This window comes from Cyprinus carpio, chromosome B20, assembly GCF_018340385.1.
Source record: "Cyprinus carpio isolate SPL01 chromosome B20, ASM1834038v1, whole genome shotgun sequence".
NCBI lineage: Eukaryota > Metazoa > Chordata > Actinopteri > Cypriniformes > Cyprinidae > Cyprinus > Cyprinus carpio.
In genome coordinates, this window is record NC_056616.1 from 25,527,255 (window position 1) to 25,540,352 (window position 13,098).

General features: G+C 41.5%; 1 protein-coding gene across 1 annotated transcript; it reads left to right on the top strand.

Moving 5' to 3' along the window:
* Positions 1 to 8,362: 8,362 nt before the first annotated feature.
* Positions 8,363 to 10,193, top strand: LOC109069333 (ADP-ribosylation factor 6). The gene is made up of 2 exons (XM_042746425.1): positions 8,363 to 8,533; positions 8,666 to 10,193. The coding sequence occupies exon 2, from the start codon at positions 8,993 to 8,995 to the stop codon at positions 9,518 to 9,520; it is 528 nt and encodes a 175-aa protein (XP_042602359.1). The 5' UTR covers positions 8,363 to 8,533; positions 8,666 to 8,992; the 3' UTR covers positions 9,521 to 10,193.
* The last annotated feature ends 2,905 nt before the right edge of the window (positions 10,194 to 13,098 follow it).

Genomic DNA, 13,098 nt, shown 5'->3' on the forward strand with positions numbered 1-13,098 from the left:
GTGGGGGGGTGGGGGCGGGGTAACTCATGAAAGGTGCGTTGTGTGCCTGGGCCTGCATCACGCAGGCGGCATTTAGTGACCTCTCTACATGTTCTCACTGTGATAGCCTGCGGCTAATGTTCTGCGTTATGGAGTAGAAATCTTCTCTAAGTTCGCCCCCGCGTCCAACCCCCACCGTAATGCTTCTTCGGTTGCTGAGGCGCCGCACCAAGCGATGGCTTGGGGCAACGTGTGCGACCTGGACTATGAGGACAGTGCTGCGCTGGAGTTTTCTCCACTTCACCCGCTCTCCCCCACTCGAGTGCAATAAGTCAGCAGAAACTTTGTGCCGTTGCTTTTACAAACGATGTTTTGTCCACCGCGGCTTCGGACTCAGAGGACATTCTGGCCGATACATGTGGTTCTCTCCCTCCGAGCAGACAGAAGAAAAGCACCTCCCCTTCCTACAGTGAGCTGTTGGATGTGGTTACCCGTGCGGTGGATAAACTGGGGTTGGATTGGGAGCGCCCCAGGCCCAATCTCTATCTAAGCTGGACGACCGTTTCTTAAATAGTAGTGCACTTTCCCAGCCCCATGAGCCGGTGCCCTTCTTCCCGGACCTCCACCATGAGGTTTTGAGGTCCTGGAAGTAGTCTTATTCAGCGTGCATCACAAATGCCGTGGCCGCGGATTTCGCCACCATTGCTGACATGGCGGACCGCGGTTAAGCAACGATGCTGCCGGTGGAAGAGACTCTAGCCGAACATCTCACACCGTACTTGGCCGCGGCCTGGAAGTCTCGCCCTCTTCTTCCTCCGCCACAGGAAGAGCCTTCACCTATGGCACCCCGTCGTAAGGATTGGGGTCCTAGGGCTTATTCACTGGTCTTATTCACTGGCCAACGAAAAAGGCTGGACCTGAGTTCGACAGCAAAAAAAACAACTCTCGTCCTCAGGCTCCTAACAGCAGTTCCTGATACTTTTGCTGTTCGTCAGGGACTGTGCCCTCCACTAGAGAGCGCTGTTGGACTGCTAATCTGCATCCAACCCTCTCACTGCAGTCCCCAGGCTCTAACATTGACTGTCTTGCCGCAAAATGCACCTCAAGCAGCACTGGACCGAGCTACCACTCCGAGCGCCCCCTCAGACACTCTGCGCACTTCAGCCTTCAAAGTTCGAGGGACGGCCCAAGGGTCAAAGACAGCTTGTTTTATGACGGCCCACAAAGCTGCCGCTTTCTTGCTAGCAGTGGGCCCGATGTGCATCCTGTTGGAATAAATCTTGCCATAAACATGCTTCAGGATTATATACAACGAAACGCAGTGACCTTGACACATGCATTTCCTGTTCTTACGGACGCCCGATGGTTTCAAGCTTTGGGTTTTCTGAAGTTTTTGTGGATGTGAGAGATGAAGGCAGAGGTCTTGGATCTTTTGGAGACTTTTCGAGCCACGTGGGAACGCTTGCCCGTTCTGCAATGGGTATTATGCACAATTCGTTCGTATACACCATTTAGTTTCAGAAAGGTCTGTCTCCTTTCCGCGGGATTCTTCTCACAATCGTGAGTTCAAAAGAAACCGCAGTGCCGCATTAAGAGATGTCATCTCTGCTGTAAAAAGGGGCTATAGAAGAAGTACACCCCTCTCAGATGGAGTCAGGTTTTTACAGCCGATATTTTGTTGTGCCAAAAAAAAAAGGCTTATGACCAATATTGGATTTACGCTGTTTGAATCTTGCACTCAGAACGAGCAAATTCAAGATGTTGACTGTAAAATCTATTCTATCTCAGATTCAACCAAATAAATGGTTTGTCATGATCAATCTGAAGAATGCATACTTTCATATTCAGATCATCAAGAGACACAGGAAGTTCCTCAGATTCGCTTTAGAGGGCAAAGTGTATCAATACCGTGTTCTTCCCTTCGGATTAGCCCTGACTCCTCGAACTTTCACCAAATGCATGGACACACAGTTCTGGCACTGTTGCGGCTCCAGGGTGTTCATGTGCTAATTACCTAGATTATTGGCTGGTATTAGCACAATCACAAACTCAAGCACACTCTCATTAAGATCTCGTGCTAAATCATCTAAGCAACCTGGGCTTACGCACAAATCTCCAAAAGAGTGTTTTGATCCCCTCCCAGCGGATAACCTTTTTGGAGATCCGGACTCTCGGGACTCTCGCACGATGAGGGCACGGTTGTCTCCCCCGCACATTCAGTTTTTCAAGTCATGCCTTTGCCACTTCAAACCGCACAGTGATGGTGAGTTTGTGCCTCAGACTTTTGGGTCTAATGGCAGCAGCATCCACTGTAATCTGTCTAGGCTTACTTCACCATTTCAATGGTGGACGAAAAGCCAAAGGATTTCACCCTGTTGTTATCCACATCAAATGATTTGGGCGACACGGAGGTGTGTTCTGACGATAAAGACCTGGACGTCGGCCGAATTTCTTCAGAAAGGAGTTTGACTAGCGGTCTGTTTTTTCACGACAGACGCGTCATTGACAGGTTGGGGGGCTGTTTGTCAATGACCCCCAGCTCACAGGACTTGGATGGAGGCACAGCGAGGGTGGCACATAAATGGATTGGAGCTGTTAGCGGTCTTTCTAGCTCTCCAATATTTTTCAGGATGGACAACACAATGGTTGTGTCATATTTGAATCACCAAGCAGGATTACGCTCTCGTCCCCTATGCAGGCCGGCGAGGAACATCCTTCTATGGTCTCAGAACAGATTTCTGTCGATCCGAGCGGTTCATGTTCCCGAACACTTGAACTTCGGAGCGGATTTGCTCTCGAGACAGAGCCTGGAGGAAGGGGAATGGAGGTTGCACCCCCAGACGGTGAGCTATATATGGCAAGTGTTTGGAGAGGTGGAAGTGGACTGCCCGCTATGGTTCTATCTATCCCCCCATCGCCCCTGGGACTGGACGCTCTAACCCACGAATGGCCCAGAACCAGTTTGTATGCTTTTCCTCTGATTCGGCTAATTCCAGCTGTGCTATCCAGAATATGGTTGGACAGAGTGGAACAACTATTGCTGTCGCAAGCACGGGGAATGATCTGGCACCCACGGTCAGATCTATGGAGGCTGTGGGCGTGGCCCTTGAGCGGAGTGAGTTAATAGGTCCCAGTCTTTCAGCAGAGGCCACCGAGACTTTAATTAATTCTAGGGCAGTTTCTACGAGACGTTTATATGCCTTCAAATGGAAACTGTTTACTACCTGGTGTAGACTTCGTAATATGGATCCTGCTTACTGCCCCGTCGCTTCAGTACTGGAGTTTCTTCAAGACCATTTTTCAGAGGGAGTAACACCAGCCAGAGTCCTGCACGGGTCCATTTTTGGAGACCCGCCCCCGCCCGTACCCACAAAGTTCAGCACCAGATCCAACCTGTCACCCATGATAATATCAAAATTAAATCCGCACCCACCCAGACCCGTTAATATTAGGCCCGTTACCCGGTCCGTGCCTGTGATAAATCACACACGTTAAAATCATTCCAATTAAAGTGCTTTATTTTTGATCTCGAACCTCTCTCAACATCACAACAGCATCATGAATGGGCTAATGAATTAGGTTCGCACCCACTTTGTTTTGCCCCATTCAAGTAGCCTACCATCGGCACCTAAATAGGCTATGGAACCTGATAACTATACGCAAATAGACCTATTAATGAATAAAAAAGAACAAGAGGCTAGGCTACGAGAAGCATCAACAAAAGTCACACTGTCGCAGTGGTGGTGACGTGATGGGTCAAATGTCATATCGTTGTTGCGTATGTGTAATGGTAATTTAGACATACAAATATTGCACATATTTTTCATGCGCGCTACTACCCACCCGCAAGGAGTTAATTATCCGCCCGCATCCCCGCCCATGAATTTTAGGAATGTCACAATCCACCCGTTTTAGCCACTTTTATGCGGGTACCCAACCCGTTGCAGGACTCTAACACCAGCCACTCTTAAAGTATACGTGGCAGCTATATCAGCTAACCACGCCTACGTAGATGGCGTTTCAGTGGGCCGTCATCTCCTGATCTCTTGATTTATGCAGGGTTAGCGACGGCTGCGGCCTTTCCACCCTGTACGAGTTCCATCATGGGATCTGTCCATTGTATTACGAGGGTTATCAGGACATCCGTTTGAGCCCGTGGAAACTGTGACTGAAAAAATCCTGACTCTAAAGACAGTCCTACAGTTAGCTTTATCCTCCCTCAAGAGAGTTTGGGTTTTACAAGCTCTTTCTATTTCACCTTCGTGCATGGACTTTGCACCAGGATTTGTGAAAGTTTTGCTGCGACCAAGGCCTGACTATGTTCCTAAAGTCACTTCAAATCCTTTTCGCTTCCAGCAGGTGGTCTTGGAAGCTTTCTCCCCCACGGAGGCGGGGTTAGAAGATCTAAGCCTTTGTCCTATGAGGGCGCTGAAGATTTATGTTGATCATACAGCCCGATGGTGTGAGTCCGACCAACTGTTCATTTGTTTTTGGGAGTAAAAATAAATATTGGGCTGTCACAAAGCAGCGTATGTGCCATTGGCTGGTGGATGCTATATCCTTAGCCTATGAGGCACGCGGGCTCACTTTGCCCTTAGGGATTCAAGCTCATTCCACAGGGGCGGTGGCTTCATCGCAAGCCTTCCTTAGTGGATCTTCTAAATGGATGATATATGTGCTGTGGCAGGATGGTCCTCACCGAGCACATTTGTCAAATTTTACAGCCTGGATGTGAGGACAGCCCATGGCTCCCGGGTTCTTCCGCTTGAGCAGATGCTTTCCTCGGGTCCCAGCTATCTCAGGTACATCAGGCGTGATGGTATAGTGTTCCCATATGGTGACGTCACTGCAGCATTGAAGTGACCTATGAAAGGGAACATCTTGGTTACGTATGTAACCACGGTTCCCTGAATAGGGAACGAGATTTGCAGTTTGGACTGATCCGTACCTTGATAGCGTTTCCTTAGTATCATGAAATCTGAGTGAAATAACGCGCGGCATGCAGGTATACTATGCTTACGAATGCGTAAGGTGGTGGCCAATAGGATTGGCGGGATGGTACAGGGCTTCAGACATTCGTCACACCAAGAGGTGTTCCCATACGGTAACGTATCAGCATCTCATTCCCTATTCAGGGAACCGTGGTTACATATGTAACCGAGATGGTTGCCAACTTAGCAATTTTGTTGTTAAATTTAGCAACTTTTCACAATACCCTAGCAAAATTTTCTTCCAAAAGCACCTAGCAACAAATTTGGATTTTTTAAAAATTTATTTGGCAACTTTTAGCAATTTTTGACCAGTGACTCAAACGATAAAAAGGCACACATTTTCCATCTAAATTACACAAAATAACTAAACCAAAGATGTCTAGCAGTACACATATCACGTGAATTAAGTTAGCTGCTATTAGCAATTGCTCAATTTAACAATAATGATAATTTAATAATTTAATAATTGTTAATATATGATACACCTTGTTAGTAGCTTGTACCTGCGATTGTTGATCAGTTAGAATGTATTGTATGAATATGTACTGTGGAATAAAACATAGAGTGTCTATTTATACTTTGTGCAAATAACCTGCCTTATTGACATTTTGGCATTGCTATTTTGTCAGCTCTAGTGGTGCAGGTGGTTAACTGTGTGTCCTTGATATTTTGACGCGATCGACCCGGGTTTGATCCCACCTTTTGCAGAACTGTTTATTTCTTCCTTTTCAAATATCGTACCACATCGTAAAGGCATTTATTTTCAATAAAAATTAAGGAAATAATCAAAAAGGTGAAAATAAAGTTTAGGGTAGGTGTAGGGAGGGCTTTATTGTACCAAATAAGGTGGCATCCATTTAATAATTTGAATTAAAATTATAATTTACACTCAATTCGTTATTATTGCATACTGTTTTATAATGTACTACAATACTGAAGTGCAGATAATTGCCACTATTTGCAACAAGTAGTATACATAGCAGAAAATCCTGCTATTTTAACATAGTGTAAATAGGTATTTGCACTAAGTGTAAATAGCATATTGCTAAAAATACTGCTATTTTCACTTAGTGTAAAGAGAATCCATTCCTAATACGAGATTTGAAAAGGGAGTTTGGCAAAAGGTGGAATCGAATCCGGGTCGATCGCATTAAAAAGCTAAGGTCACACACATAATCACCTGCACCACTGGAGCTGACAAAATATCAATGCCAAAATGCTAATAAGGCAAGTTATTTGCACAAAGTGTAAATAGACACTCCATATGTTTTATTCCATAGTAAGCGCAATTCATACAATAAGTTTAAACTTTCTACCATGACTCTGCTGTTTTTCAGCTGGTTCTTTCTGTACAAGTTGATTGACAGATGTCTCGTCCAGTCAACAGTGAGTAATCCCAAACCAATGGCGCTGTCTCATACTATACCTACCTCTTCCAGTTTGTCCGATTTGTTGTTGTGTTTTCTGAATTTTTATGTTGTTTTTTAGATTTGCATTTGTAATTTGTTAATTTGTTTTCATAACTGTAATCTGTTTTGCCCTTCTCAGCCACCGTACCTTATCTTTATCTCTCAGAACTGTGAGAGAGAGAAAAAGAATTGTGAGGTAAAAAGATTGTTTTTTTTATGCCGTAACAGGAAAAGGCTACCATAAGTTACAGCAATACTGTAAAAATAATAATCCCATGTAAACTAATTATTAAACAACATACCAAACTGTGTTGAATCATTTAAATTAAAATTGTTAAAGAACTAGAATCTAAAACTATCCAAAACCTTTTTGTACTTTATTTAGCTCTTCTCTGGCTTATTTGTGAAATGAGTTTACTGCATCTAAAAGAAGAACACGCAGCTTCAGTCTAAAGTTTGTTTGTTATGTTTCTACAGCAGTGTTTGTGTTGGCACCCTAGTTACAGGAAAGCTAAACTAACAGGGGCTTTACTTTTGTATTACTTAAATCACACAATTTTCTTTTTTTAATTATTAGACAAAATATATTAAAAACACGCATATTTGAAACCAGTACAGCTATCTTGAATTTAATAATAAAACCTGATGTTGGTGTATTTTCAAGAGGTTAATTGGAAATGCATCTCGGGTATTTACGATTCTGGATTTTATGTAAAATGCCTTTTCGAGTTCAGGGCTCACGTAGCCTAATATATAGGAACAAATGTAAAGGAAAAAAACTATATCTGAGTTCTTATTTATGTGAATTCTTTCAAAATAAAACAAACATCAACAACTTAAGTTGCGGTTTCATTTTTGTTTGCTACACGTGGAAGTCAATTCTTCCGTTAAAAAAAAAAAAAAAAAAAAAAAAAGCAAATATTTATGTAGCTATTTATAGGTCTGTCTGGTGTTTTATTTAAACGAGGCATTTTTTGAACTCGATGTGACGTCATGAGTTCCGCCCCTTCGACGTCACATGATGCCACTGAGACGCAAAAACTCCCTGGACGTGGGCGTACATTAAAAACGTTTCAGAACACTGCAAATATCACATTTGAACGGTATTTTAAACAAAACAGCATCTAAAAAAAACACCACAATTATATTCTTCCGCGTCTCAATGGCGTCCATTTCATTCAGATCGGGCTTGTCTCATATTAGGATACCTACTACGACGAAGGACCATACGCTCATCTTATGAATATTAATGAGCTCATGCGTCCGTTGCTGGAATCATAAAAAAAAAAAAAAATCCGTTGTTTTTTCCAACAAATATCAGGTTTATTTGAAAACAAATTAGAAAACAAGCTAGAGAAGAGTAAAAATGCAAAGAAAATTAAGCGTGATGCAGTGCACATAGCAAGTTATTTCTAATAAATAAAAACAAAACAAGCAGATAGAATAGAAAAAGAACAGACCCTTTTCCCAAGACTGCCGCGTTTTATATATATATATACATTTTCAACACTGTACTTTGTATTATATCATCTTTGCATCAAATTATAAAATAATAATAATAATAATAATAATAATAATAATAATAATAATAATAATAGTTAACGCTTATGCGAGGGTGTCTCTCACAATTTTTTCCTTGTTCAATAGTGTGTGTTAAAAGAGTGTTTTTAGTGTATTATTTAAATAAATAAATAAAAAGTAATCAAGTAGACTGAATAGGGAGTGCTAGTGTTAGAAATTCAACCGTTGAAAATAATACATAAAAATAAGTTATTATTATCATTATCATCAAGTGAATTTTTTAAATACATGAATATTAACGAAGTCATACTCGCGTTGTTCAGTGATCCCAATGTATCAAAAGCTAGTCTGTTGAATATTAACTACGCCCTTGCTGACGCAGCCGCCGTCTGTCCAATGACAAACACACGCGTCATGAATATTAATGAGCAAAGCCTTCGCCGTAGTAGATCCGAGCGCTCGAATGCCAGATGGCGCAGTGCGCCTGAGCGAGAAAGAGAGGAAGTGGCGGCTGAAGCAGGTCCGCACCTTTTCCTGTAACACCGACAGCAGCACGACCGGGACCGACAGAGCAACCGGAGAGGAACAGAAGGGACCGAGGCGGGGCGCGCGAGTGGGGGGCTGTTATATGAGGTAAATCGGTAGCGCTTGTCTACGCGGTCGCGCGCTTAGAACGAGTAGCTCGCGAAGCGAAACTAACGTTTCAAGAATAAAGTTGTGTTTGACACCCCTCCCTTTTCTCATCCGCTTTCTCTTGTGTTTCAGGGACGGAAGAGGGGAAACCAAGGATGAATGACTGACGTTTGGAGTCTTCCTGTGACCGAACGAACGATCTGAAGCGCGTCTGAAGGGAATGAGCGCGAGAGGAAGGCGACCCGACAGCCGGTACACGAGAAGGAAGTCTGAAGACACCAGAAAGGCCTGAAACACATTTTATAATAGGGCTGAATTTTGAGGGTCGTTCGCGGTGCTGTAGGAGTCTTGCGAAAACTACAAAGTTGAAGCGTTTTTCTGAGCGCTTGCCAAAGCTGCGAAACCAAAAACTTGCATTCCTCTTCCTGCAACAAACTTAATATATGCACAGCCAACAAGATGGGGAAGATGCTTTCGAAGATCTTCGGCAACAAGGAGATGAGAATATTGATGCTTGGACTGGACGCGGCGGGAAAGACGACGATCCTTTACAAACTCAAACTGGGACAGTCGGTCACCACCATCCCGACGGTGGGCTTCAACGTGGAGACCGTCACGTACAAGAACGTCAAGTTCAACGTCTGGGACGTGGGCGGGCAGGATAAGATCCGGCCGCTGTGGCGGCACTATTACACCGGAACCCAAGGCTTGATCTTCGTGGTGGACTGTGCGGACCGCGACCGGATCGACGAGGCTAGACAGGAGCTGCATCGCATCATTAACGACCGCGAGATGCGCGACGCCATCATCTTGATCTTCGCCAACAAGCAAGACCTTCCTGATGCCATGAAGCCGCACGAGATCCAGGAGAAGCTGGGCTTGACTCGGATCAGAGATCGCAATTGGTACGTTCAGCCCTCCTGCGCTACGACGGGCGACGGACTCTACGAAGGGCTCACGTGGCTCACGTCCAACTACAAATCCTAACGCGATTGGGCGAAGACGCGCCCTACTAGAAGCAATTAACCAATGGCTTCTGTCTGTACACTTCGGTTTTATCCTCTGTCTTTGATTTCGTTGACATGTAACCCGACTTTTCTTTCGTACGCCCGTTCTGTAGTCCTCCTGTTGCGTTGTCATGTCCATAAAGTATTACTTTCAGAAGCTGTGGGGTCGTTTTCCCGGAGAGAGCAAATAAAGGGTTTTTGTGTTTGAAGATCTGGTTTGTCAGTCCAGAAATGGCAGCTTGTTTGTTTACCTCTGTGCCATCACGTTTAACGAATGTATCGGGGAAATCGCTTTGAAATAAACCCAGCAGTCCAAGCAGAACGTTCTGGTTGTGTTTCATGAAAGAAACTGTCCTTGAAGGAGCTTTTGATTCGATATTCACACTGTTTTTGGGCCTTTTCTGGAGGTGCTCCACTAAAGACGTTGAGAAGCCAGGAGCGATGAGAACAGCATCATCTTGAGTGTTTCTGATCTGATCCAGCCGTCGTAACCCGTTTCTATCACGGTTCTGGTACCGATTCTCCTCAAACCGTAACCGCACAAATCACACCAAGCCTCTTTTTCTCTTACTAAATTAATGCTTTGTTTTATTATTTTGACATAGGCTCTTTGTTATGCTGAAGAAATAATAAAATCTATATATATATATCCAGTACTATGTGAGCGCATCTTCTTGACGTGGAGGAATGTGGTTTCTGCGCATCTTAAAGTGTTCATTTCACAAATTAAGGCATGAAATGGATAAAGAATGGATAAAGAAAAGGTTTAGAATGGATAAAGGAATGACTTCAAATTGCACGAAATGCAAAAAAAAAATGTATTTTTGTTTTGTTTTTTTGTTCAAACATCTTTAAATCTGGAGATGGAGAAGATGAAGTTAAGGTTTATTTTTTTTTGATTGATTGAAATGAGTGAAGTGAGTTTATGATTAAAACAAGAACAGATATCAGTCGGTGCAATGAAATACAGGTTGAGTTGAATTAAGTTGATTATTTTGACTCTTATCAGCAGCCTATTTGTTCTTGTTTTAATCATAAACTTGCTCATTAAAAAAAGTTTTTATGTAGTTTTGATTCCCTGGTAAATGCACTCTTAAGTGCTTAGAGGGTTCCACAAAGAACCGTCTCTTTCTTACCTTTTTATAATCTGAAGAACCTTCAGAGAAGCTTTTATGAAACAGAAGTGTTCTTCAGATGTTAATAGTCAATATCATGACGGGTGTCCAAGCTGATTTCATCACAAGGGTTTCTGAAAAACAAACATCTTTAACTTCAACTGAATTCTGCTTCCAAACATGTCAGAAATGTTCATATCTCGTATTTGAGTTTTTAATGCATATGTGTAAAGGAAACATTCAGCTCACATTTCACAAAGAAAAACAAAGTATATTTCACTTCATGACATTATTTCCATAATTAAACACATTTAAAAAATAAATGCAGTGCAATAAATGTTCCCAAGATGTATAAATAATTTTTGATTATTATTATTATTATTATTAATTTATTTATCTGCTTGCATTTTTGTGTGTGTGTGTAAAAACAATCTTCTCTCAGAAATTGCTGGTAAATTTCACACTTAATTAAAAAGAAATGGCAAGTAACATTGCATACTTCAATGCATTTATTTTTTTACTGTGCAGGTGTCATGAAAAAAAAAAAAAATCCCAGTGCATAGCAATGTTTAAAATAGGTTTATTTTCTTTATGCATCACCTCATATGCAGTGAAACGCCAGCTGGATATCTGGCAGATTTCGTGGATTGTCAGGAAATTACAGGCAAATGAAGCATTGCATGTGGAAAGTGATCATGTTGTGATAAATGTGTCACAACTGGTGTTAAAGACGTTATCAAAACTGAGACGAGACGAGACGCAGACCACAGACAGCAGAGTTTCTGTTTGTTATCTGTGTATCTCATGTTTGTTCAGTGAGTCTGACCTGCACACACTAAAGGTCTGCTGATTTTACACTAAATGTCATGCATTTGTAAATAAAAATTGGTTTAGAAACATTATGTATAATAATGCAAAAATGTAAAATATTCATTTAGTTAAAAGAATAATGCAGCACAACAAATATTAACCACGATGTATAAATACTTTATTTATTTATTTTTCATTATTCACTGAAAGAAATTGGTGAAACAATTTTCACTTTCAAATTACACAAAAAATAAAGCAAAAATCAGCAAATAAAAAAATCAGCAAATAAATTAATCCAACAAGTAAATTATGTGTGAAATTCTGAAGTAGAAAAACAAATATTACCTTCTAAAACATACTCCAATGATCTTCGTTTTAATATAACTTAAGGGTTTTTTTGCATATATTGTATATTTTGCAATGCACTATAAAATTTTAGAAAAACCCCATAACAGTTGATGGTTTCAGGGTTAATGTTTGAACATCTGCTTGTTTCTGAGGATCTTCAGACGTTATGGAATCTGTGGCTGAATCTTGGCGCTCTGTTTACTGGTTTTCACACCACTGTTTTTAATCTGGTTCAGCCGCATCATGTAAACAAAGAAATCTCAGAAAACACTGGAAACTTTAGATTTGTTTCTTTTTTGTGTGTTTCTTGAGTTGATTTTCTCCAACTGAAACATTGATCTCTGCCATATTTTGCAGCAATAAAACTAAATCATAAAGTTTTCTCCCACTTCAGCAGCGAATGTGATGAAGCTGAGTGAGAGACGCTCATAGACTCACTCAGGACATCATTAGTGTGTGTTCATACACACATCACACACATCACAGGCTATGCTCTCCATCGGGGTTTGAACACTGGATCTGCGTGAGACGGGTTCACATTAACAGGTTTCTCCTGAAAATATCCTCACTCTCAGTTCATCTGAGATCAGGATGAGTTTGTTTCTTCATCAGGTTTGTAGAAATGTAGCACTGCATCAGTGTCTCATCAATGGATGCTCTGCAGTGAATGGGTGCCGTCAGAATGAGAGTCCAAACAGCTGATAAAAACATCACAATAATCCACAAGTATTCCACAGCACTCCAGTCCATCAGTTAACATCTGGAGAAGATAAAAGATGAAACACATCCAGCATTAAGATGTTTTTAACTCAAATACATAGAGTCTATAATCCATAATAACACTTCCTCCAGTGATGGATTTGACATGTTTTTTGTTTGTTTTTTGTCATTTTTATTCATTTTTTAAATAGGTCTATCGTTTTAAATGTTGTAAATATTTTTTTTTAAATAACTCAGTTTGATATAACTCAAAAAAAGTTTATATATATATATTCAAGTAATATTTTGAATTATTTTGTGTTTTTATATTTTCCATTTTAATTTTAATTTTAATAAAAGTTAAAGTAATCTAATCTAAGTAATCTAAATCGATCTGTCTATCTAGTGACCCTCAGTAGTGGGCGAGCGGGTCGCTCTACAGCACAGGAAGTGTTTCTTCTGTTTCCGTGGCGATGAACTGCTGTTTATTCTGTTCTAAAGCAGCAAACAATCCGACAGGAAGTCGTCCTGAGCTGTACTTCCTTCCTTCCTGCTGATGGAATGCTGAAAACATGCTATAGACTCA